We start from the raw sequence: 21,335 nt of genomic DNA on the forward strand, positions 1-21,335 counted from the left end.
AGTGGGAGCAACCTTTTCTTTAACGACAGAGAAGGGAATGAGTTTTAATATAATGAGCAGCCTGAAAGGATGCACACACTGAACCTGGGTGACGAGTGTGTGATTTGGGAGTCCGCCTCCAGTGTGTGAAGCTACTTTAAATTACACATCAGTCTTGGTTTGCTGTGCAAAAGCCTTGGCACGTATTCTAGATACAAATTAATGCTATAAGATCAATTGACTCATGGGAAAGTGTGAGCGGAGGCTGAAGAATTAGATTTAAAATGTCAACAGGGACTGGTGAGAAAGACTAAATGCTCTACTTACAGATTTACGCTGTGAAAACAATCAGTAAATAATGGGAAACAAAAAAATAAAATAATAATATTATTTATTATTATTTTATTGTTCATTATTTATTCACATTCACATATTTTTTTCAATTTTTCCAATTAATTAATTAATTGTGTTAATATAACTTGTTGACTTCAATTTCAACAAACTTAATTCACTTCTGCATTACAAATTGAGGCATTTTTTAAGTTGGTCCAACAATTTCTTCTTTTTGTAAAGTAGGGTTCAATTAAAACCACCATTATTATTTCACATTAACTAGAATTATTTAAAATCAAAAGGCCAAACATTTTTAATTCACTAATATTTCTATCAACAACTTGTCTTAATCAATAATCAATCCTATAGAATATTGCCCAGACATTAAAATATTGCCCGTCATTGACTATTGATTTATCTATTCTGGGATTAAACTATTATCAAGACAAAACTGTTTTTCCTCACGTAAATATAAATGATATTCAATCAGATGATTAATTTTTTGTTGTGCTCATAAACATCACAGCACAAACACACACGTACATGCACAGGCACACAGGCGCACACACACACACACACACACACACGCCCCCCACAGTGGAGGATGGTCCAACCTCCCGGGCGGCTCGTCTCAGATTGGATGTCAGATGCTGGAGACAGCTGCACTCATCACGGCTTTTATGAATACATTACCTTTTATGTTCATCCAAACACTAATTTATCTTCCTCTCAAAATCAAACGGGACAGACATTCACTCAGCGGTCCTCGAGAAGATTGGAACTTTTCGAAAGCTGCGCCGTGTGTAAGACAAATATCTGCAGCCAAAATAAGTGCAAATCTTTCGGCTGGGTGGTAATTCGAACGTCGTCTCTGACAGAGCGTGCACGCAGATTTGTGTGTGTGTGTGTTTGTGCTGTTTGTGCCCGTTTGATTTTTTTTGCAGAGATGGCTTATGAAATATCAAAGTGTGTTATTTGCCTCTATGAAACTCCACCACATCAAAGACTTTCTCCCTCTCCCACAAGAACCCAGGAACCTCGAGTTTTTTACTCGTCTGTCTCCCGTCTCAGCACCGCTCAAACGCCTCTAATGATACAAGATACAAGATGGAGAGACTGCTGCCAACAAAACGGGGTGGAAAGAGAGAAAAAAATGGATCTACAACTGAACAGACACATTTTAGGTGATGATTGACGTCCCCGCATCGTTTTATTATTCCTGTGATGTTCGTCCAGACACACCGATGCCAGAAACTGTGGCCTCACACTTTGGCTGATGCAGCAATCTGGTGATATGCGCCGCTCTGCCTGCCAACCACCTGGCTGGAAGATGCATAATCAACCTCTCAGTCAATCATTCCTCGCACAGCCAATGGTGTAGGATGAGTGTCAGTGGAAGCGTGGCAGACATGCGCTGGCTGTATGTCCAACTTTGACACTTCACACCTCGCTCCCTAGCATCCTGATGAGTCCTCTGTTATTGGCGAGTTCTTGGGATTCCAGCCACTCGCTGCTGTGCCTCATGTAGGAGAGGGTGCAGCATGTGGGAGGAATATGGCTACTGGGTCTCAGACATTTCACAGGTGAAGGTTTTCTGCCATTTCAAAATGAAAACCATCTTAAATCTGCGTGAAGATGAAATGCTCAGCAGAGAAATAATGGAGATTATATCCTGTGTGATGGTTCTGTTGTGTAAAAAAAGCCTTTTGTGGTGACAAATGACAGGGAAAGGAACAATGAGGACTAATCCTGATGGTTCATGGGAGTTGCCTCTGGTCCGCCAACAAGAACACGGTTTCCTTGGGTGTTGTTTTCAAGGCACCACTCTGGGTTATGTAATTCAGCCTCGGATGTCCCACATGACACGTTATGTATATTGCATCGCCTAAAAAGCAGCGTGCTCTCTCTCCAACTGCACTCAAAGCTTGCTAGATTTTTCATCTCCAATTAAAAGGGGACTAAAGTACTGCTTCACTGGACTCGGGAGAAGAGAAATAACTGACACGCTCGCTCCTGAGACGACTAAATAATTGAATTTGTTTGCCAGCCAGCAGGGGGAAAGAGGCTTGCATTGAGAATACATTTAGTCGTCTGTAGGTTGTTATTTAGTGCAATGCTAAGATGCTAAAATGCTAAAATGAATAGGAGAAGATAATATTTTTTTTTGTTTTTTTGCTAATCTGACTGTGAGAAGTAAAAAAAAACAAAGAGGGCGGAGCCTGTTTTTACTGTTTTTTTATAAAGAGTTTTGGCTATCTATTGCCATCTGGCTGTGATGTTGCAGATGGCAATCAGCTGACTACAAATGCAGCACTGAAATGCATCTTGATTGCCCCCTAGTGGCATGCAGTATACATCACAACACCACCTCCTCCATGTTAGTGGACTGACTGGTCAAAGCACAGACTGAATAATTTTATTTCAAAGAAAATTGTTTCTGTCATTTTAGGTTGGTCTTATCACACTTATCACACATACATTGGTATGTTAAATTGATGATTTGTTTAAATCTATTTGATGCTATAAAAATACGGTGAAAATTGACGGCTGAGACTGACTCACGGTTGGTCGAGCACTTGTATCAGCAGATTATGTTAAAACGTGCGCCATGGCTGCATCTGTTTGGAATGTTTTGTCTTCATTTTTGTGAAACAGGTGGAAGAGGAGACACATCATCCGTTATAAAGGGATAGTTCACCCCAAAATAAAAATGAACTTATTATCTACTCACCCCTATGCTGATGGAGGGGTGGGTGAAGTGTTTGAGTCCACAAAGCACTTTTCAGGGGTAAACAGCGTTGCAGCCAAATCCAATACAATTGAGGTAAATGGTGACCGCTTCTTCAAACAGAAAAAAAACAACAGAAAAAACACATGACATATTTTCAATCAGTGTGAGATAGTAATGTGTTTATGAGAATGGTCCATTCTTTTAGTTTTTCCACAATGCCTGTGCTGTGTATGGACAAGCCTGTTAACATAATGAACTGCATATCACTGATATATATATCAAAAAGATGCAATGTTATAAGTGTAATTTAATTAAATCGCACTCAAACAAGTACCTTTATTATGCATTTGTATGTGAACTGCTTTGTAATTATTGATTGTAGTTTGATCTGTGTTGTTTTGTGATACAATATGATGTATGATAAACTATTATAACATAAAACAATGTTACATTATACACATACACAGTACAATGCCACCACAAACATGAATTATACAAGTTAGATGAAAAATCTTTGTCATAATCTCAGCAGAAACGTTCTGAGGCTCACAGTGTTGCAGGGCTAAGTGTCCTATTACACAGGTGTTCCTCACATTGTGGCCACCCCCCCCCCCCCCCCCATCCCCCATATATGTCCCATTTACCACAGCAGCGCACGCATCGATCCACCCAAACAGCAAGTGGTGAGAAGGTGAAAGCTAATCATCAAGATCCTGCTCGTCATCGCTCCTCCATCCAGGGACGAGAGTTTCTCAAAATGGAGACGTAGCCGCAGCATCAAGGATCGAATTTGGCCCAAGGAGAGGCCACGATTGGATTGATCAATACGATTAAATTGCCTTTCTGAAATGCATCGAACACATCAATGTAGCAAAGGCAAAAAAAAGTAAAGAAATTCAGCATGTCAGATGCATCGTGTTGAGGAGTCAAGGAGGGTAATGTCACAAAAGTTGCTGAATTCTCCACTGACGTCTTGATAATTATGTTCTATTGGAACTGATACAATTGGCAAATGATTATTGATTTGAGCAGTGGAGAAGCCTGGCATCCTCACAGAATGGTCCGGGTTGCAGTCTGCGAATTTTCTAATCACACTCATCCATGCATATTAACTACACATCCATGCATTTTACTGTTGAATAGAGACAAACGCTCAATTCCTAATGAAATAAACAACACTGTGTCTTCCCTGCTGCTGCTAAGAGACGCATCTTGCAGCCCCATCACACCGAAGGTGATTTTCACAATTTCAATACGGCAGCTGAGAAGTGAGAGGGTGAAAATGCAATTCCCAAAACTGATGACTGTTATTCAAAATTACAAGAACAGAAAGACAACGAGGCCGCATTAATTCTTAATATGCTCAGCCTTGGGCCAAACTAATAAAAGCACAATTGAATCAGCTCTAAATAAATGATGGTGCCGGTAGTTTAATATTAAATCATCTCCCTCAGTGTCACCGTTAGATCTGATGCTACTATACATCTCAGTTAACCCACAAGTTCGAACTGAAGGGCATTTAACAGCTAATTCAGGTCGAGCGCAGCCTCATTCCCCCGATTCTTTTATTTCTGTTTCAACTGGGGCTTCTCAGGCAAACACTGAGCGCCACCAAGTGGAACAAAAAGTAGCTGCACAAAAAAACTGCCGTGCAAAAAAAAACATCAAATCACCCAGAACTACATACTTTTGTATGTCAACAAAATTTTATTTTCATGACATAATTAGATTCTGCTGTCGTTTGTCTTGCGTTGCCAAATCAATGCCAGCACACGCTGCTACTCCCCAAAAAACAAGATGAACACACCACAGGTCAAAATTACATTATATCACAGAATATGAATGGATAAAAGAATAAAAGAAAAAACTTGCTCTCATGCATTTGTGAAAATAAATAACTCCTCATAGCACCTCGCTATATTTATACATCCCTCTCTTATAGCCAGCACCTGCAAGGTTTCACTTAAAGTGGATGTGACATACATAAGTCAGTTCATTTACTGCATGTATGGGCTGTAATAGCACAGTTTCAACTCACTGTAGCCACCAGGCACTGAAGTTAACATTTAGATTTATTCCGCACCGTGTGCCAGAAGGCTCTATAAAGCAGTTTACAGTCCAGCTGCTCTGGCTTAGCATCGCACACTCCTCCTTGAATGTGACATTCACTTGATCTATAGCTGTGATATTTATATAACCATAACTACTATTTGTGAATCTGTACCTGTGGGACAAAAAATCATTCGATGAAGCCTTACAGTGCAATTTTTTCACAGTGAAAAACTCAAGATATTGTGATTTACAGTACTTCAGTAAAGGTATTAACATCTGTCTATTGTTGTATTGTAAAGTAGGTCTGAGGTTGGATCGTACAAAAATGAAAATCAAGACAACTTCAGATTGTTGAGAAAATATTGCACATTGTAAATTTGGGGGATTTTTTAAGACAAAAACAGACGAATAAGGGATAAAATGGCAGCATTTAGTTTTAAACTGTCCTGGCCTAAATTGAAAAAACGTGTATAATAATATATATTTAGAACCAAAAAACAAGCCACACATCAGGGCATGCACAGTACACTAGTGGTGTCATTTGAACGCGTCATTTTAGTTTCCGAGCTCTTACAGTTGAAACTGGTAAAGACGCGACGATGAGAGTTACACCATAAGTCGTAAAATTGCAGCAAAAAAACATTTTTTTAAAATTGCCTTTTAAAAGACTCTGAGGTAAAAACGTGAGACGAATGAACACAGTACAGAAAACATTACTTTGCAAATGCGTTGATTTACTTTGAGAGGGTGAATGAGCAATACTTATCATTCATACAAAAATGTATATTAACTGTTGAAGAAATGTGCAAACAAAGCTTTAATAAAGTATGCCTCAACATGCTCTCTGATGCTGGCATTTGGAAAAATATACAGTTAGAAATATATACACATCCAAGAGTAGCACGTCTACATACTCAGTGTGGGCATCAGCAAGAATCTGCTTGCATAGTTAAGTGCATGCATAAGCGATTTCAGCATGCAACAACGGTCGTATACTTCGTGATAGGTGTGTTTTATTTATTTTTTCTCAGTGCATTCAGTGTTTATCTATGCGTTCGATGCAAGGTAGAGAGATGTGCACAAGCTGCGATGTCACACGTGAAAGACAGAGAACGGGGGTGGGGGAGGGGGGGAGGGGGGGCTGACTCAAAACGCACCATAAATGCTCTACGTACATGTGTGGTGTTCAACCGAGGCAAACCCAGCTGTCTTTGAATATGTCGTCTTAGCGCGTGTAGTGGCTTTTTTTTGTTGTTGTTGCTGTTGTTGTTTTTACATAAACCCTGTGTTCATCTGAGAGGAATGTTTGGAGATGTCTGGCAGTCTGAAGATGCTGGTCCCCACGGGGAGCATGGGCACCGCAGGTAAGTGTTGGCATCAGCAGCTGGAGGGCAGAGGTGGTGACGGGTGGGGGAGCTCGTCTTAGGGGGGGGTTAACAGGTTATCACTGCTAAATCAAACACAAAACATTTAAGAGTCATTACAAAACCAAGGTCTCCAGACATTTAACACCAACGACACATGCTTCATTCCTGCACCTCCATCACAGACTCCTCCCTCTTCTTCCTCTTCCCCTTAAAGGCTGTTGCACAATTACTACACCGAGGAGCATATGTAAACAGCAGTTCAGGTTAAATAGGCTAAATCGTGTTTTACTTGAAATTACATTTTCAGTGCGTATTAAATATTAAAATTGAATTATAAATCGTCCAACACCTGCAGTTATAGAATTTAGATTAAATACTTCACTATGATTATCTGAGGCACTGATGTTTGTTGTTGACATATGGCTCTCGATATTGAAGGAGAGCTGTATGTTTTTTTTGGAAATAATTCAGCATTTCACTGCATCCGCATGTTAAAAATTGCCAGTAAACTTCCTTTGGTGACTGAGTGGTCCATGTTTGACAGTTCTCAAAAGTATCTCTCCACCTTTTACAGTATATTTGCTTTCCGTCTTGTGCAAAGTCACCTTTATTTTCACCTCCTACCGAGATGTACGTCTCCCAACTATGCTACAGACAGAACAAGGCAATCATTTCAATACATGTGGAGTCCATGCTTATTTACAACACAGTAGAATATTCCTCAAAATCAATGCAATCCATACAAAGTGCTTTGTTAAAATCCATTCCTAAATAACTATTTAACAATGTGGACAGTACGCGTCCAGTATGGCAGCTGGTATTCAGTAACCACTGAAAAGCTACAGGTGCTTTAAAGATGTTGGTCAGACACTCAGGTCTAGTTTGATGGTTAAAACACCTCGGAGCTGCACTTGAGAAATTGTTATCGAGTCTTCGATGCAACATCACTTGGACCTCTGGCTGGATTGTGTAGAGTTGATGGGGATCTTCCTGGACTGCATTGTCTTTTTAGCAGGCTCCTTCTTTGAAAGGTCCTTTGCATTGGCGGAGGACTGGGTTGTCGTTTCCGCTCCAGAAAGCTTGGACTTTGTGGAGGGCAGCAGTGAATGCTTGGCTGCGGCAGATGCCTTCGAGGATTCCTTGTCTTTGGCTGTGGTCACGTTAGTCTGGGCCTCTGAAGCCCCATTCTGGGCTTTCCTGCTTGCTGCATGTTGGCCTCCTTCTTTAGCTGCATCACCAACACTATCCTCTGGACTTCCTTTAGCCTCTCCCGTCCCTGATTTTCCACCATCAGCTGACTTACGGGTCTCCTTGGGCCTCAGAGCAGTTTTGAAGAAGGACAGACCTTTGTCCTCCGTCTTACTGTTCATACGAGGTCCCCTTAATGGTGGTGCTGAGCTCGAAGACGAGACGCCAACACTCGAGGATCGGAGACTAGTCACGGAGGAGCTACTGCTAGAGTTACGGGCCACCTCCCTGTTCTCCGAAGCCCGACCCGGCCTGCCCTCCGCTCTACTAGCGGCACTTGACCTGGAGGGAGGTCCTCCGTGGCTGACCTTTCTCTCCGAAACCGCAATGGGCCGTGAGGAATCACGGCTTGCACTCCTTTCTGCTGCTCTAGTCCTTGCAGAGGCGGAGCTTTTCTCGCCTCCACCTCTAGGTGATGCCCTTCTCTGAGGATGTGAGCTTTGTGCTCCTGGAGGACCACCCTTCCTCTGTTGGGCAGAGTCTGGATGTAATGCCTCCGGGGTTTGAGAGGACCCTTTTTTGGAGGGCGTTGCTGTTTTCGAGGAACCAGCCTTGCTAGTTTTAGGAGGTCCATCACTCTTGTCCTTGGGGTTTGATGCTGATGCTGCACCCTTTGTCTGTGTTCGAGACGGTGACTTGTCAATGGCTGGGGACGCAGGAGAGCAAGAGCTGGACGATGTTGAGGAGGTGGTGGGACGCTTCTTGGGACTCCTTTCACTCTCTAACCCAGTCTTTACTGAGGTCCTTTTAACACCTGTGCTGTCTGCAGCCCCGTTTCTTTGTTTCGGCTCTTTAGCAGCTGCCCCATGTCGAGGACTAACTTGCTCAGCAGGAGTGACTATGTTGTTGTTATCCCCAGCCTGGATGGAGCTCTTCTGCTCCGCCTGCATCACAGCCTTGGAGTGAAGCTGCTCTATCAGCCTCTTACTGCCAGGATTACTATCCGAAGCTGTAAGGGCCAACTTGCACCCTGACAGTCTGTCCGGCTTAGGCGACCCAGTGAAGCAGGCGGTTGACAGCTGGCTATCAACAACCTCTCCTATCATCTCCAGAGTCGGGGAGGAGGAGTGGGATTCCAGGGAGAAGCGTGAGGGAGAGTTGGAACGGAGCTGGAGCTTAGCAGAGTGGGACCAGGATGGTTTAGTGCCATTTTCACTGAGAACCAACGGACTGGCGATGGAAGATCTCGAGGTGAAGGTTTGCCTTTGCATGCCTCTCACTGCTGGGCGGCTCGATAGGCCTGCTTTGTAGAGAGACACAGACAAATGTTAGACTCTCAAAGAAAACATTGATGAAATCCTCTGAGAAATGGCATAAGTCTCCCTCACCATCGTCCTCGCTCCGTTCAGCAGTAAACTCAGCAGATTCAGAAAGGGAGGCCAATGAGGTGCGTCTGGAGGAACCAGATGAGGCTTGGCTGGGTGGACGGCTGCCCATCAGCCGACTAATCCAGTGCTCACACAACGAAGAACTGGTGGAACCTTAAGGCCAAAATAGAGAGTGGCTGAACATCTGCAATTTATCCCATTGACAAAACCTGAGCATATACAGTATGAGAGGCAGTGTCGAGCCTCATATCAATAAAAGTTACCTCCCACAGAGCTGTTGGCAGACCAGGATGGAATAGTGGCTCGTCTTTGATAGAACAAGATGTAAGCAGTCTGCTTGCAGACCTCATCTTCAGACATGGGATGAACGTCACTATCATCAAAGCAGTACCACTGTCCGTCGATGGAGTTCTTACAGTGAGCTACGAGACACAATTAAATAAGATATGATAAATATATTGTGAAGGTTTTATAAAAAAACTAACCAGTTAAACGTACAATATGTAACTTCGGCCAGTAGGGGTCTCTCAATCTAAACAACAACAAAAGACCAAGTTTGATGACATCATGAAGCAGCATGGGTTCATGGGAGTTGTTGTCTTCACCACCATCTCTTGTTCCATAATCTTCTCGGATTACTTGGTTCCCCTTTGCATTTGTGCTTTGATGGGAGAGTTTTTGATGGAACGCGCAGCAAGCGGCCATGAACAATCATGACCTATTACAAGTTACAAATACAACGTTGGAAGGAAAACCAGCCTAGTGAGCCCATTGGCTAACTAGCTAACTAGCTAACAGTGTGCTTTTCCTATGTGATTCATCATTTGACCCGAAGTTATAGCAGAGACGGGCATAGCCACAGGTAAAGTGCATTTTATAGACATTTTAATGCAGAATTGCTACATATTATATCTTTAATACAATAACAGGGACGTCTGTCATCGGTTGTGCGTGTCATGGTGGTTACCTGTGTAATGACCTCCCTGCATGGTCCCGTGGTGGTTACACACCGCGTACAGGTCATAGAGGTAGTCCTCCGGATCACGGCCCATCCCATAGGGCCGTCGCCATGGTGACCAGTGGGAGGGGAGGCTCCAGCTGCTCTGGCTCCTCTTTACCATGTGGGGTGCCATGTCCATACCGGTGAGTGGGAACTTCACCATGTTCTGCATCTTCATTCGGCGATCCGCATCCTGAGGAACACAACAACGTTCACAGCCTTGAATTCGAGAGCAAGTTCTTCTACAAGCACCTCGTACACAGTAATGTGAAAATACATTGTGTCTCACTACCTGTCTGAAGCGCTTCAGGTGGAGTATGAGGATGTCTGGCAGGGTCCACAGACTGAGCTTGATGCTGCCCTGCTGAAGCTGCTTACAGTGTGGACATCGCCACGCGTCATCCGGAGCCAGCTGAAATGTGGAGAACATCAGTTATTAAAGAGTAACGATTATAAAGTCTGCCTCTTGTTCTCTTGTCTTGTTTTTTGTCATGAAAGCTAAGAATTTACAATCTCTGAAAAAAGAGTCCCCTGCCAGCACACCTAGAGCGGGGGCCCCTACATTGAATTGTTCAGAAAATTTAAGAAACTTTTATTACTAATTCTAAATGGAGGTTTTAGCCCTGCTGCAGCGACTGCAGGTTCGGTTCTGACCCGGCTCTTTGCTGCATGTCCTCTGCATTCTCTCTCCCCATTTTATGTATATACGGTCTTATCAGTAAATGCAAAAAAATGCCCAAAATATACAGAAAACAAACATTGAAAACATAGAAAACTGTATTTGCACTGTTATCTAATTGGGCCAAACAAAAATGTGGTACATATTAAACTCACAAAACAATAATATATTGTCTTTGCTGTTTGGTTTCTAGACCTCTTCGATTACATATAGACGATCATGTCTACTACTGTTCCTCACTCTGATGACTGCTTATATCTGAAAAACCATTGTTTTTGTCTCACAATAAACAAGATTATATGATACATATCTTTTGAAAATCCATCTGGAAACTTCATAGGGGCTAAAACAAGCAAAATGTAATTGTATGCGAAACAAAACTGGGAAAAGCAGGGAAACCTGGAAATAACTAATGAGAAAAAGGAGAATGTGTGTGAGCTGCAAGTTGAAAACTTCAAGTTCATATATACGGAGAGAGTATTGTTGGAATAACCTGATCTGGTTCTTGATTACTCCGGTACAACAGAGACATTTTACTAGATCTTCTGTCAACTCGTCTCTTTTCACAGGAAATGGAGTCATCCGCAATTAACCCTTCCCTGTCCCCCTTACTCTCTTTGACCAGGATTTCATAAAACTCTGAGCTGAATCAGTGAAACCTTAATCAAGCCACATATTTATTCCCTGTCTTTGATCATATCCACACCACTAAAGACCCCATGGCCCCACGTTTCAGGCTACCTGTTCCTCTTTGGTGTAGAGTTGAAAGCACTGGGCGAGCGAGCACGTCTGAGGCTGCAGGTGCTGCTCCTTCACCTGACGCACACTCTCAGCGTCCGGGATGTATTCGTCCTCAGTTCTTTTGAAGAGACTGTGGACACAGCGCGGCACAAGTCACAGAGGGATCACACAGAACTCCGGAAGAAACAACACACCAAACATCTGTCATGAGCTTAATGAAGTGGGTGTGATTAGCAAGATGTCACTTACTAGTCTTTTGTCTCCTTGTCCCATTCAACAACAATTTTGACATGAGGTGGTCCTCCAGGGCCGCAGGACTTGTACGCCCTGTTAAATAATATTACATAGAGAGAATTATGCTTAACATTTTATACACTTATATAAAATAATAAAACTGTACAGAGCAACTGAAAGATACACTGGGGTAAGATTCCACTGGAGATCCCAACTACAAGCCTCTTTTATGAATTGTTTGAAAGTGTGTTTTGAAAATGCATATTGGATCTGAAATGGCTTCGATGGGCTCTGATGAGCAAAAAACAAACCTAGTGACATATAATAAATGGAAATGGAAATCTAAAGTCTGATACACCAAACACACACTGAAGAGTAGGACTACATACTATTCATAAATTATAAGTGGTTTGAACACACTGCAGGATTTATGTAACAACTACTCAACTGAGGCAACACTCCCCCCTTGTGGTAATAAGTGGTAGTATTACCTCTCCACAGAGGGATGGCAGAGTGGCTGTTCCTCCTGAGGCAAGAGATACGTGATTCCAACCACGCCCACCACACGTAACGTGAAGGGCCCCACCTAAAGAGCACCAGGGATGAGACATGATCAAATATAACACATTAACAAGATGGCTAAAGAAATAAAATACTCAAAGGGTGTGAAAAGCAGGTTGGGAGTTTGAACCTGCACAAAGGCTCCGGGGCGCAAAATGTGACGCATCTTCTCCAGGATCTCTTTCTGAAGAACGTCCCAGGTCACCGTTCGCTCCAAATACAGAATGAATGGATTTCCAAACCTGCAGGGAAACAAAAGCAGTGAGGTTTTATTATAATCATTAATATTATTATTATATGAAATGCATTCAATTTAAATTTGTGTTCCAAAGTATTTTATTACTTTGTATGTTTGTTTGTTTGTGAGCAGGTTTGCACAAAAACTTCTCCACATGGATTACCACAATCCGGCCATATTGTAAGAAAGGGGGTTTTGCATCGATTTCTCAGAAAACAATTCATGGATCTTAATGGAAAACAATCAGGGATGTTTAGGGGGGTGATATTTATGAGTGTGCGTAATTTGGTGCAGATCTAAATGACAATCCAGACTTAGTAAATGTAAATATGGTTTCAGAGGCATGGGCCGTTCTAGTGTGAACTGTAGGTTAAGTCCACTGCTCATACAAACAAGTGTAGGAGGGCAAATTACCATGGCGACTCCTTGAACAAATCGAGTACACAACAATGCATCATCAGCTTTCGGTAGATTTCTATACATGAGTTCAAACGTAATAAGATAATGGGGGCGACCGGATGTCTTAGAGGAACTGTATAATTACTGACTAATTAATTAATTTGTACTACAACATTTTGGCAATGGGGTTATAATTGCATTATTACATGTTTATGATTCATTAAAACATGCGCCTGTAGATTCCAGTAATGTCAGCTCAATATCCCATAAGTGAATTAGGTCAGTATCAGCCCCTGACATTAGATCATACCTGCGTCCTTGCTGTCCAGCGCAGGCTCTGTTACACACCAGCAGGACGATCTTCTCCGCCTGCCCGCTGTTCTTATTAGGACTCGCCGGGGGTGTCGCCGGCTCTTGTATTTGCGTGGGAATCCTGTTGTTGTCTGTGCCGTACTTCAAGTTGTTCTGGTTCAGATTTGCATGTGGGCTCCCTGAAATGAACAAATGAAAGTTACAAACTCTCCAAACATAAGTGTGGGTGAAAACCACCCACACTGCTGGGTGAATCAATCCAACGTGCAGGTCAGTGTGTGTGTGGCAGCTTCCTGAACCGGGCGTTTCTCCAATATTGGTCCATTCCTAACCTACTCTCCACTCCCACGACCGTAATTAGACAGAGAGCTAACCTGATTTCTGACTGGGGATGGGGTGGGGGGGGGGAGTAAACAGGATGTTGTACCGCTTCGCTTGGAGCGGATCTGCTCCGGTCTGAACAGCTCAGGTGTCTCGAAGGCAAAGATGGAGTCGCTCTCCTGAATGATCTCCAGGTCGTCGTCGTCGTCACAGAAGGAGCGATGGAAGCCATCGAAGTACATTTCAGTGAGGGCGATCTGAACAGAGACCGGCAACATTAGAATTCACTCATGTGATTAGAATTAGTTGCAGTTAAAACCAACAAGTTATTAGTGAAGAGACTTTATTCTGAAACATAGAAGATTTATATGTTTACTTAGTGTTAATTATAAAACGGTGGCTCAAATCAACTGAGATAATTCTCGTCTCCCATTAAAAAACAAATCAAACCTCCTAATTCTCTCATGGCAAACTCTTCCATCCAATTTCCTCAAAGAACTTTAATCCTCTTAATTTGAATGCATTAACGGCCTTCAGCAGAAAAAGTTTCAGAACGTGGCAGCACCTGTTGCGCAGGGATTTTGGTCTCTTGGGCCACAGCTTGTCTCAGCCTGGACACGGTGCCGGAGAGCGGCACGGCCACCCCGACTCTCATACAGTGGGAGCACTTTCCTTGGTACACCACTGTCACATACAGCGGCCTGCAACACAGACATATTGAAATTAATTGGCTGTTCCATAACCGAGGCAGGACTGATGTTTCAAAGGTTCATGGCATCTCCTAATTTTAGCTCCCTCCTGTCACATCTCTCCTGGGGTTTTGCTAATCCGGGGTTGACACTCTTTTTAATTCCACGTCCAGAATACATCACGTCTCCTCGCATTTTTGGATGTTTGTTTTTCGTCTGACAGATATTTTCCGACTCATATAAAGTGGATGCAGAGCCGGCTTACCGTGTGTGAGGTACCGGGATTGGCAGTGAGATGCAGAGGAAAGGATCGAAGGTGTTGCTCTGTTTCTGGCAGTGAGGGCAGGTCAGAGACGACCTGCACAGAGACATGTTCCAGAACTGTTAGTGAATCAGTGGTTAATTAATAATAATTAATAATTAATAAGGATTAGTTCAGAGTTTTAGAAAGTGCACTCAATCTTTGTCTTGCTGAGAGTTAGAGGAGAAGATTGATACCTATGACATGTATGTACGTACAGAAAATATGAGCAGCAGGTTAGCATAGCTTAGCATAAAGACTGGAAAGGGGGGACCCAGCTAGCCTTGCTCTGTGTTACTTCCCATTGTGAAAAAATAAACACAATGTGGCATGACAAATTACATTTTCAACAAATTAAACAAACATAATACATCACGTTAGCGACTTTCAGATCTGCTGGGAGGTGGATTTTGTTCCTTGTAGACAAAGCCAGATTTCCTGTTTCCCATTTCCAAGCTAAACAAAACCAGCTGCTGGCATCGTTTTTTAAAACACTTCATTCAGAACTGAATTGTGTCCAAAAACATGGAAAACAAATAGAACCTTTGGCATCACAACAAAGGAGAAAACTAGTAAGTGAACCTTTGGAAGGTTTAGAATATTTCACCATCTTGTGTTATATGTGTTAATCACTTATTGTCTTGAAAGATGCATCTTTGTTTCATTCCTTGTAAATGTTCTGCATTGATTTTCACATAATAAACATTTATGAGCGCTGGTCATAAATGTGTATTTACATTTGGTCTAAACGGATCATATATGTATTCCAGCGACTTTAAAATGTCACCTGTATTGTGCCTGAAACAACTCCTGTACAAAAGAGCCAGGTGCTGGTAGTGGAGTTCCCTCAGGGGGATTTTCTTCTTCCACTGGAGGCTGCACATATAACACAGAACAGTTAGTTGGCAAACACGCACAATGTAATGCATGTTAAATAACAGCAGCATTTTACTATATTGTAACATGTATCAGTGGAAAACACAGAAGGGGCAACATCTGGTTAAATCATTAAAAATATATCCAGAAGTTTAGATTTAAATTTTCTATTACTGAGCATACAGCAGCCTTCACTGCCCTGTGTTGCTGTTTACCTTCCGAAGAGGTCTGATGTCAGGGTGCACGATATGATTGAGGTCTTCGTGAACTCTGTCCAGCAACCAAAGGAGGAATTCCTGGGCGTCGTGCTGGGAGTTACCTCTGAACTGAAGGGCACTCTTGGACACAACATTCTGCAGCACAAAAAAAACAAATCAAATTTCAGCACATCGCTCCAAACCACAGAGACGATTTCACATGGTGCAGCCGAGGCTTTTTTCTCGACATTGCCTGATCATAAAATATTCAGTGCGTTTGACCGGGATGACGATCAGCACAATCCTAAAGGTCAGTGGAGGTGGTGGGGCTGTTTGAGAGGCAGGCGTGGAGAGGCTTTTTAAAAACCAGGACGCAGGGCTGGAAAATCGACAGATTAACCGCCTCACTGACAATGAGCGACCAGAGATGAAAACGGTGTGTGCTCCGCGGATATAAAGTCACCCCTGCTAACCGGATATCAAATGTCACACAAGGTCAAAGATCCAAGTTCTGTGCGTCTTCCCAGCTTCTCCCAGGGGTCGTCCTTTCTCCTCTCAAGGCATCACAGGGGCAGCCTCAGCACTTCTGACAAACTGTGACGCAAACACAGAGCGAGCCGTCCGTCTGAGGCTCGACCACAGACGCTGTCTTTCATGAGACGGTTTTAAAAAAAATTCTGCATCTCTTTGAAACACCTTGATAAGAAATAACGTATCCTAAGAATCCGTGTCATGCAGTAAATGATCCTCTCAATGTATCTGATGAATAAAAGATGTATAATAAATACAATCAGTGTAAGTGAAAAAAAAAAAGATGAGGCTCCAGATTTATGCAACAAATATTTATAGCGTTAATGAACTCGGATGAAGTAACAAAATAGAGATTAATGTATTTCTATAGCAACTATGTTATTGCATATTCATGATATCAATATAGCTTATATATTTCAGACTGTTGATTCAGATTGATTTTGCAGTGTAGCATTTTTCTCAACAGTATAATAAACTAGAAATAAGAAGAGATGAAATGTGTTGTCTTATGTTATAATTTACAATTGAATGTGTTTTCATGGGATTATTGTGTCTAGGGAGGGATCACCAGGCGATTGACAGTAAATAAATAAGAAAATCTACACTGATTTGAAAATATGAAGATGGGAAATTTTAAGACTGAGGAATTTTTAAGATCACATGAAAGGGTTTGTCCCTAATGCAAAACACAACAGGGTAGAAATACTTAAATACAAAGAAAACTGTAATAAATTAATTTAAAGGAAATATATCATCAGAACGATGAAATCAACTGATTGAAAAATTAAGGTGAAGGTGAAAATTGTGAAGTTTTCTACTGTATCCAATTGTAAAAATCAGTTCCTTTCAAATCTGTGATCAATAATTTATGTAATATATTCAAAAAGGATTTAACCCATTATTACTATATGAAATTAAGTATCGCAAATCATCTAGGAGAGTTTGTGTGGATCCTGCTCAGGGGCAGTTGGGATGCTGCACAACAACTAGATTTCTTGAGAAAGAAAAATGGATTCCGAGGCACAGTGTTGTTGTCGTTATTATTTGACCGGATACGTCTTCCTAATGATCTTTGAGTGCTCTCAGTTTAGGCTCAGATTGTGGTCAGAGGCAAGAGGCACAAAACGGTCACATGCAAACACTGGGATGTGCACAAACCAGGAGAAGCTGCATTTACGGTTTTGATGTAGACGACGGAAAGATACATCTAATTTTTGCATAATGGGAAAGGAATCATTTTCAGTCAATCCGTATTTTTTCTGTTATTAGAGAGAACATCAGTAAGTATTCAGCTGCACGCCCTCACAAACTATACAAAAAACATTCATTTGTATATACTTAAAATTCCTCGTTTCTAAATTGAATAAATGTGCCTGATATAGACTGCAGCTGCACTTTGTTTCCCCACTCAGTTAAACATATTCAAGGCCTCTCACTGTGAACAGAACAATCTATATCCAATCAGACAGTTTGTTCTCTGGCTGGCAACCAAGGTAGGAAAAAAAAAAATGGACGGAAATAGAAACACAGTGAAGAACCAGAAATGCGGCCCTGTCCAACTTAGTTCCTCTCCATCATGTATTTTGAGCTTCTGAAAGAGACAGAAAAAGACACAGGCACAAAATATATCCGTGTTGTGATCGTGACGAGCAACGTTTCCAGGTTGAAGAGGTGAAGCGAGGCTGGAGCAGAAGCTGACGAGCGTTTGACAGACATTTCAAACAGTAAATAACGAGAAGAGCTCAGCTTGATGATTCGACGCTCAGATGAGCTCAAAGAGAATTTTAAATAAATGAGTGTTTGGTCTAAAAACACTGACTTTGTCTTTCCCTCTTGGATTTATTCTCCAAAAAAAAAAAGCCTGATGATAAGCACAAATATTACATAAGCTGAGATGTGACTCCATAGAAACTGACAGAAGAAAGAAACCTTCTTGTTTTGAATAAACGCTTGTTGGTGAACCGGTCAGTCGGGTTGCTACTTAATCACTTCATCTGACCCCGTCTGCAATTATTCTGACGGACGAAGGAAGAACGGGATGTTTTATAGACTCAAGTTCACATATTTATCTGCATTTGGTTTTGTCAGTGCTGTCAGAAGAAAATACTTTTATGCAAACAATCCTTTGTGCAAAATAGCTCACTGTGATCGCCTCCCCTCACAACACACGTCATGGTTTTATAGCAAAAGACACAACAAACGAAGATGAATGAAGACTCATCTAACTTTCAGGGTTTTTTTTGCATCTTCCTCTATTTAAAATCAGACTTAATCTGATCTGTAAACTTACTTCTAGAACAAAGCACTGAAATGTGTGCAATTTGAGTCTGTATGCATCATTGATCCTAGTATCCCTATACTGCATATATCAACCTTGTGTTACTTTGGACAGGGGTAGATCCAGGGGTGGGGGCAGGGGGGCCTTAGATGAAATCTGATTGCCCCCTGAGGATCCCCTGTCCTGTCGGTATATAATCTCTCTTTTTTATTATAAACTAGTAAAATATAGTAAATGATGTGTGACTTGGCTCAAAGCTACAGAGCTAACAGCAAACATGACTTAAATGTGAACTTAAACTACTTTCAGACATGCACCGAACTTAAGATAATGTCCTGACATTCTCCAGACAGCAGGAAATTCTCCGGAGGATTCATCTGGAACAAGTGTGCGTGTTGATGACCATTCTTACACGCGACGCAAAATTTTTTATAAATGAAGGGCTGACCCGTGTTATTGTCTTGTAAACAAAAACACATGATCTCCATCGCAGAATATATACATTACGTCCTGTCTCCTGCAGGCTGCGCCACCCCTTGTATGAAAGCTCCGGAGATTTCTGCGTTGTTGTGAACGCGTCTGAGCAGAGGACGCTGCATTGGTCAAACTCCGGAGAAAGTCCGAACCCGACTCTGCGGACATTCCCTGGAGTTCGTGTCTAGAAAAGGCTACTGGGCCATCCAACCGCTATATATATATATATTTGAGGGTCGCAGGGGGAGCTGACATTGGGTGAGAGGTGGGGGACACCCTGTGCCAGCGTGTCTCAGAGGCCAACCATTCACACCTATGGACAATTTAGAGTCTCAAATTAACCTGACTCCAACATGCATGTCTTTGGACAGTGGGAGGACATGTCATCTGCACAGGAAGGGATATCCCAGCTGAACTGGGATTTGAACCGGGAACCTTCTTGCTGTGAGGGAACAGTGCCACTTATAACTGGCCCCTCTGTCTAAATTGTGGCCCCTGATTGAGAAACATCCCAGATCCGCCACTGTTTTGACTCTGACACCTCTACACGCGTCCTACCTTGAAGTCTCTGCTGTGCTGAGGTGTGTACTCAAAGGTCCAGAGAGCCCGCACCAGGCCGGACAGCTGCTCCGTCACCTCCCCGGACTCCTGCTGCTGCTGGCCGGCCCTCCTCAGCACCAGCACCCCGTTGGGCTTGGCCTTCTCGCCGCTGTTGCTGCTCGTCTCCGCACCTTTGAACTGCTCCAGCGCCAGGTACTCGGCGAACAGCTCCGTGTTGCTCAGGCACTGGAGGATCGCGTTCATGAAGCAGGTGTTGCCGTGGTTCTTGAGCCCGGCCACCCCGGGCACCTTGTCGCCGAAGGGGAACCCCCCGCAGTCGCTGTCGTCGGACGGCACCGACCCCCCGGTGGTGCTCGGGAGGAGGGTCGAGTCGTCCTTCTCGTCCTCGGCGGCCTGCTCGTCGGTGCTGAAGTGGGACAGAGTGGACAGTGTCCGGAGGACTCTGTTCATGAAGCTGCCCACGGAGCGCACCGAGCTCCTCCGGAACAGCTTCTTGCTGAAGGATTTCTTCTCCTTGTTGCTGACAACTTTCGACATGGTGCCTGAGATGGTGTCTCCCCCTCCGCTTATAACACCGTAAAAACCCAGAGATCCCCCCCTTCGTCTCTCCGATTAGCGCATGGCCCGGAGCCTGCTGTGCGATGGCAGCACCCTCACTCTGTGGTGTCGAACACGAGGCCTGGGCATATTTCACAGAAACACTGGGGCCTGGCGCTGGTGGGGATCATATCACATCATATGGAGCCGGCAGAGGAGGATCGGATCAGCCCACTGGCAGCACTGCGTCGGATTGCATAAACATGGAGAGTCAGGGCGCCGTGCGTAAATGCCTGCGGTGGTCCCGCGCCCGCCTGCAGCCATCCTCCCACAGCGGGTCCGGTGAAATATCACAACACAACAAGGAGGCTGCCGATCAGCGGCACGAACATCCACCTCTCACAAGTGGGCAGAGGAGATGATCGGGATCCCTCATCATTTATTAAACAAACCGCAGCTCCACCCTTTTGAAGGTATTCCTCCACCCGTCCCTGGTGACCGTATCCACGGCGATGCCGAAAACGGATCGGCCGTTGTTTACCCCGTGGATTGTGGATGGCTTCCGCCCTAAACCATCGCTCTGCCAAACCGAGGAACCCCGCGACCGGAGCGGCACAGCCCGCCGCTCCCCCGCGCCTCTCCGCCCTGGAGTATCTGTTCGTGGGCCAGATGTTCGCGTTTCTCTGTCCCCATCAGAAACTCGTGGAAGCAGTCGTTTCGATTTTCTTCCTCCCCCAAGTCTTCAGCTGCGCCTCAAATAATCCAGCGCCTCCGCCGTCCGGACGGGATTCACGGCGAGGCCGCTTCCCCCTGCCTCCATCAGCATCATCTGTAGGCTCCGACACTGCAGGCAGGGCGGTGACGGCTGACGTCAGGGGCCCGACACTGGTCCATGTCGGAGGAGAGGAGCGCAGGTACAGCGGCGAGTGATGATGCTGCTGCTGGGTGATGCTCCGACTCTCCGGACGACACGGACACTGATGAACCGATGATTATGATGTCAACTTGTAAGAGCATTATTTACAGAAATTAAATATATAAATGAATATGGCTCTACACTACAAGTCAGTGCAGGAAGGATTAACCAGTATAATGAGTTCAAGTCTTAATATTACATGAGCCTATAAAAGCCTTTTAAAATAATAATAATAATAATAATAATAATAATAATAATAGATTGGCTCTAGCTCCCACCGTGACCCTCATAAGAAGTACAGATGATGGAGGCAGGTTTGGATAGATGGATGGATGAATGGATGAACAGCCGATAAGAATAATAAACTATATCTATATAGCCGCCGTCAAAGGAATCCAACCCATTGGATCATGTTTTGTGTATTTTCTTGTTTTGTTAATTATTTTAATGAT

The 21,335-nt window shown here is 43.4% G+C and overlaps 1 protein-coding gene across 2 annotated transcripts; it reads right to left on the minus strand.

Moving 5' to 3' along the window:
• Positions 1–5,808: 5,808 nt before the first annotated feature.
• Positions 5,809–20,884, minus strand: LOC117752632 (ubiquitin carboxyl-terminal hydrolase 31-like). 2 transcript variants are annotated; one of them, XM_034570151.1, is made up of 16 exons: positions 19,428–20,884; positions 15,605–15,742; positions 15,301–15,389; positions 14,478–14,570; positions 14,089–14,224; positions 13,630–13,780; positions 13,201–13,381; positions 12,384–12,495; positions 12,184–12,278; positions 11,708–11,785; positions 11,459–11,588; positions 10,331–10,450; positions 10,006–10,231; positions 9,302–9,460; positions 9,039–9,191; positions 5,809–8,950 (listed from the first exon to the last, which is right to left on the minus strand). In XM_034570151.1, the coding sequence occupies exons 1-16, from the start codon at positions 19,965–19,967 to the stop codon at positions 7,407–7,409; spliced, it is 3,945 nt and encodes a 1,314-aa protein (XP_034426042.1). In that variant the 5' UTR covers positions 19,968–20,884; the 3' UTR covers positions 5,809–7,406. The 2 variants fall into 2 exon arrangements, with proteins under 2 accessions (XP_034426042.1, XP_034426041.1); XM_034570150.1 differs by having other exon boundaries at positions 5,809–8,953; positions 19,428–20,883.
• Positions 20,885–21,335: the final 451 nt, after the last annotated feature.

The sequence above is a fragment of the Hippoglossus hippoglossus genome, chromosome 19 (genome assembly GCF_009819705.1).
Source record: "Hippoglossus hippoglossus isolate fHipHip1 chromosome 19, fHipHip1.pri, whole genome shotgun sequence".
Lineage (NCBI taxonomy): Eukaryota > Metazoa > Chordata > Actinopteri > Pleuronectiformes > Pleuronectidae > Hippoglossus > Hippoglossus hippoglossus.

What these genes read in the sequence shown, in the direction of transcription:
- LOC117752632 (XM_034570150.1), bottom strand. Translation starts at nt 19,967, where the DNA reads ATGTCGAAAGTTGTCAGCAACAAGGAGAAGAAATCCTTCAGCAAGAAG. An exon ending in GATCCGCTCCAAGCGAAGCG is followed by an intron (nt 13,382 to 13,629) that starts GTACAACATCCT and finishes TGTTCATTTCAG; the next exon opens with GGAGCCCACATGCAAATCTG. An exon ending in GCCCCGGAGCCTTTGTGCAG is followed by an intron (nt 12,279 to 12,383) that starts GTTCAAACTCCC and finishes GGTGCTCTTTAG; the next exon opens with GTGGGGCCCTTCACGTTACG.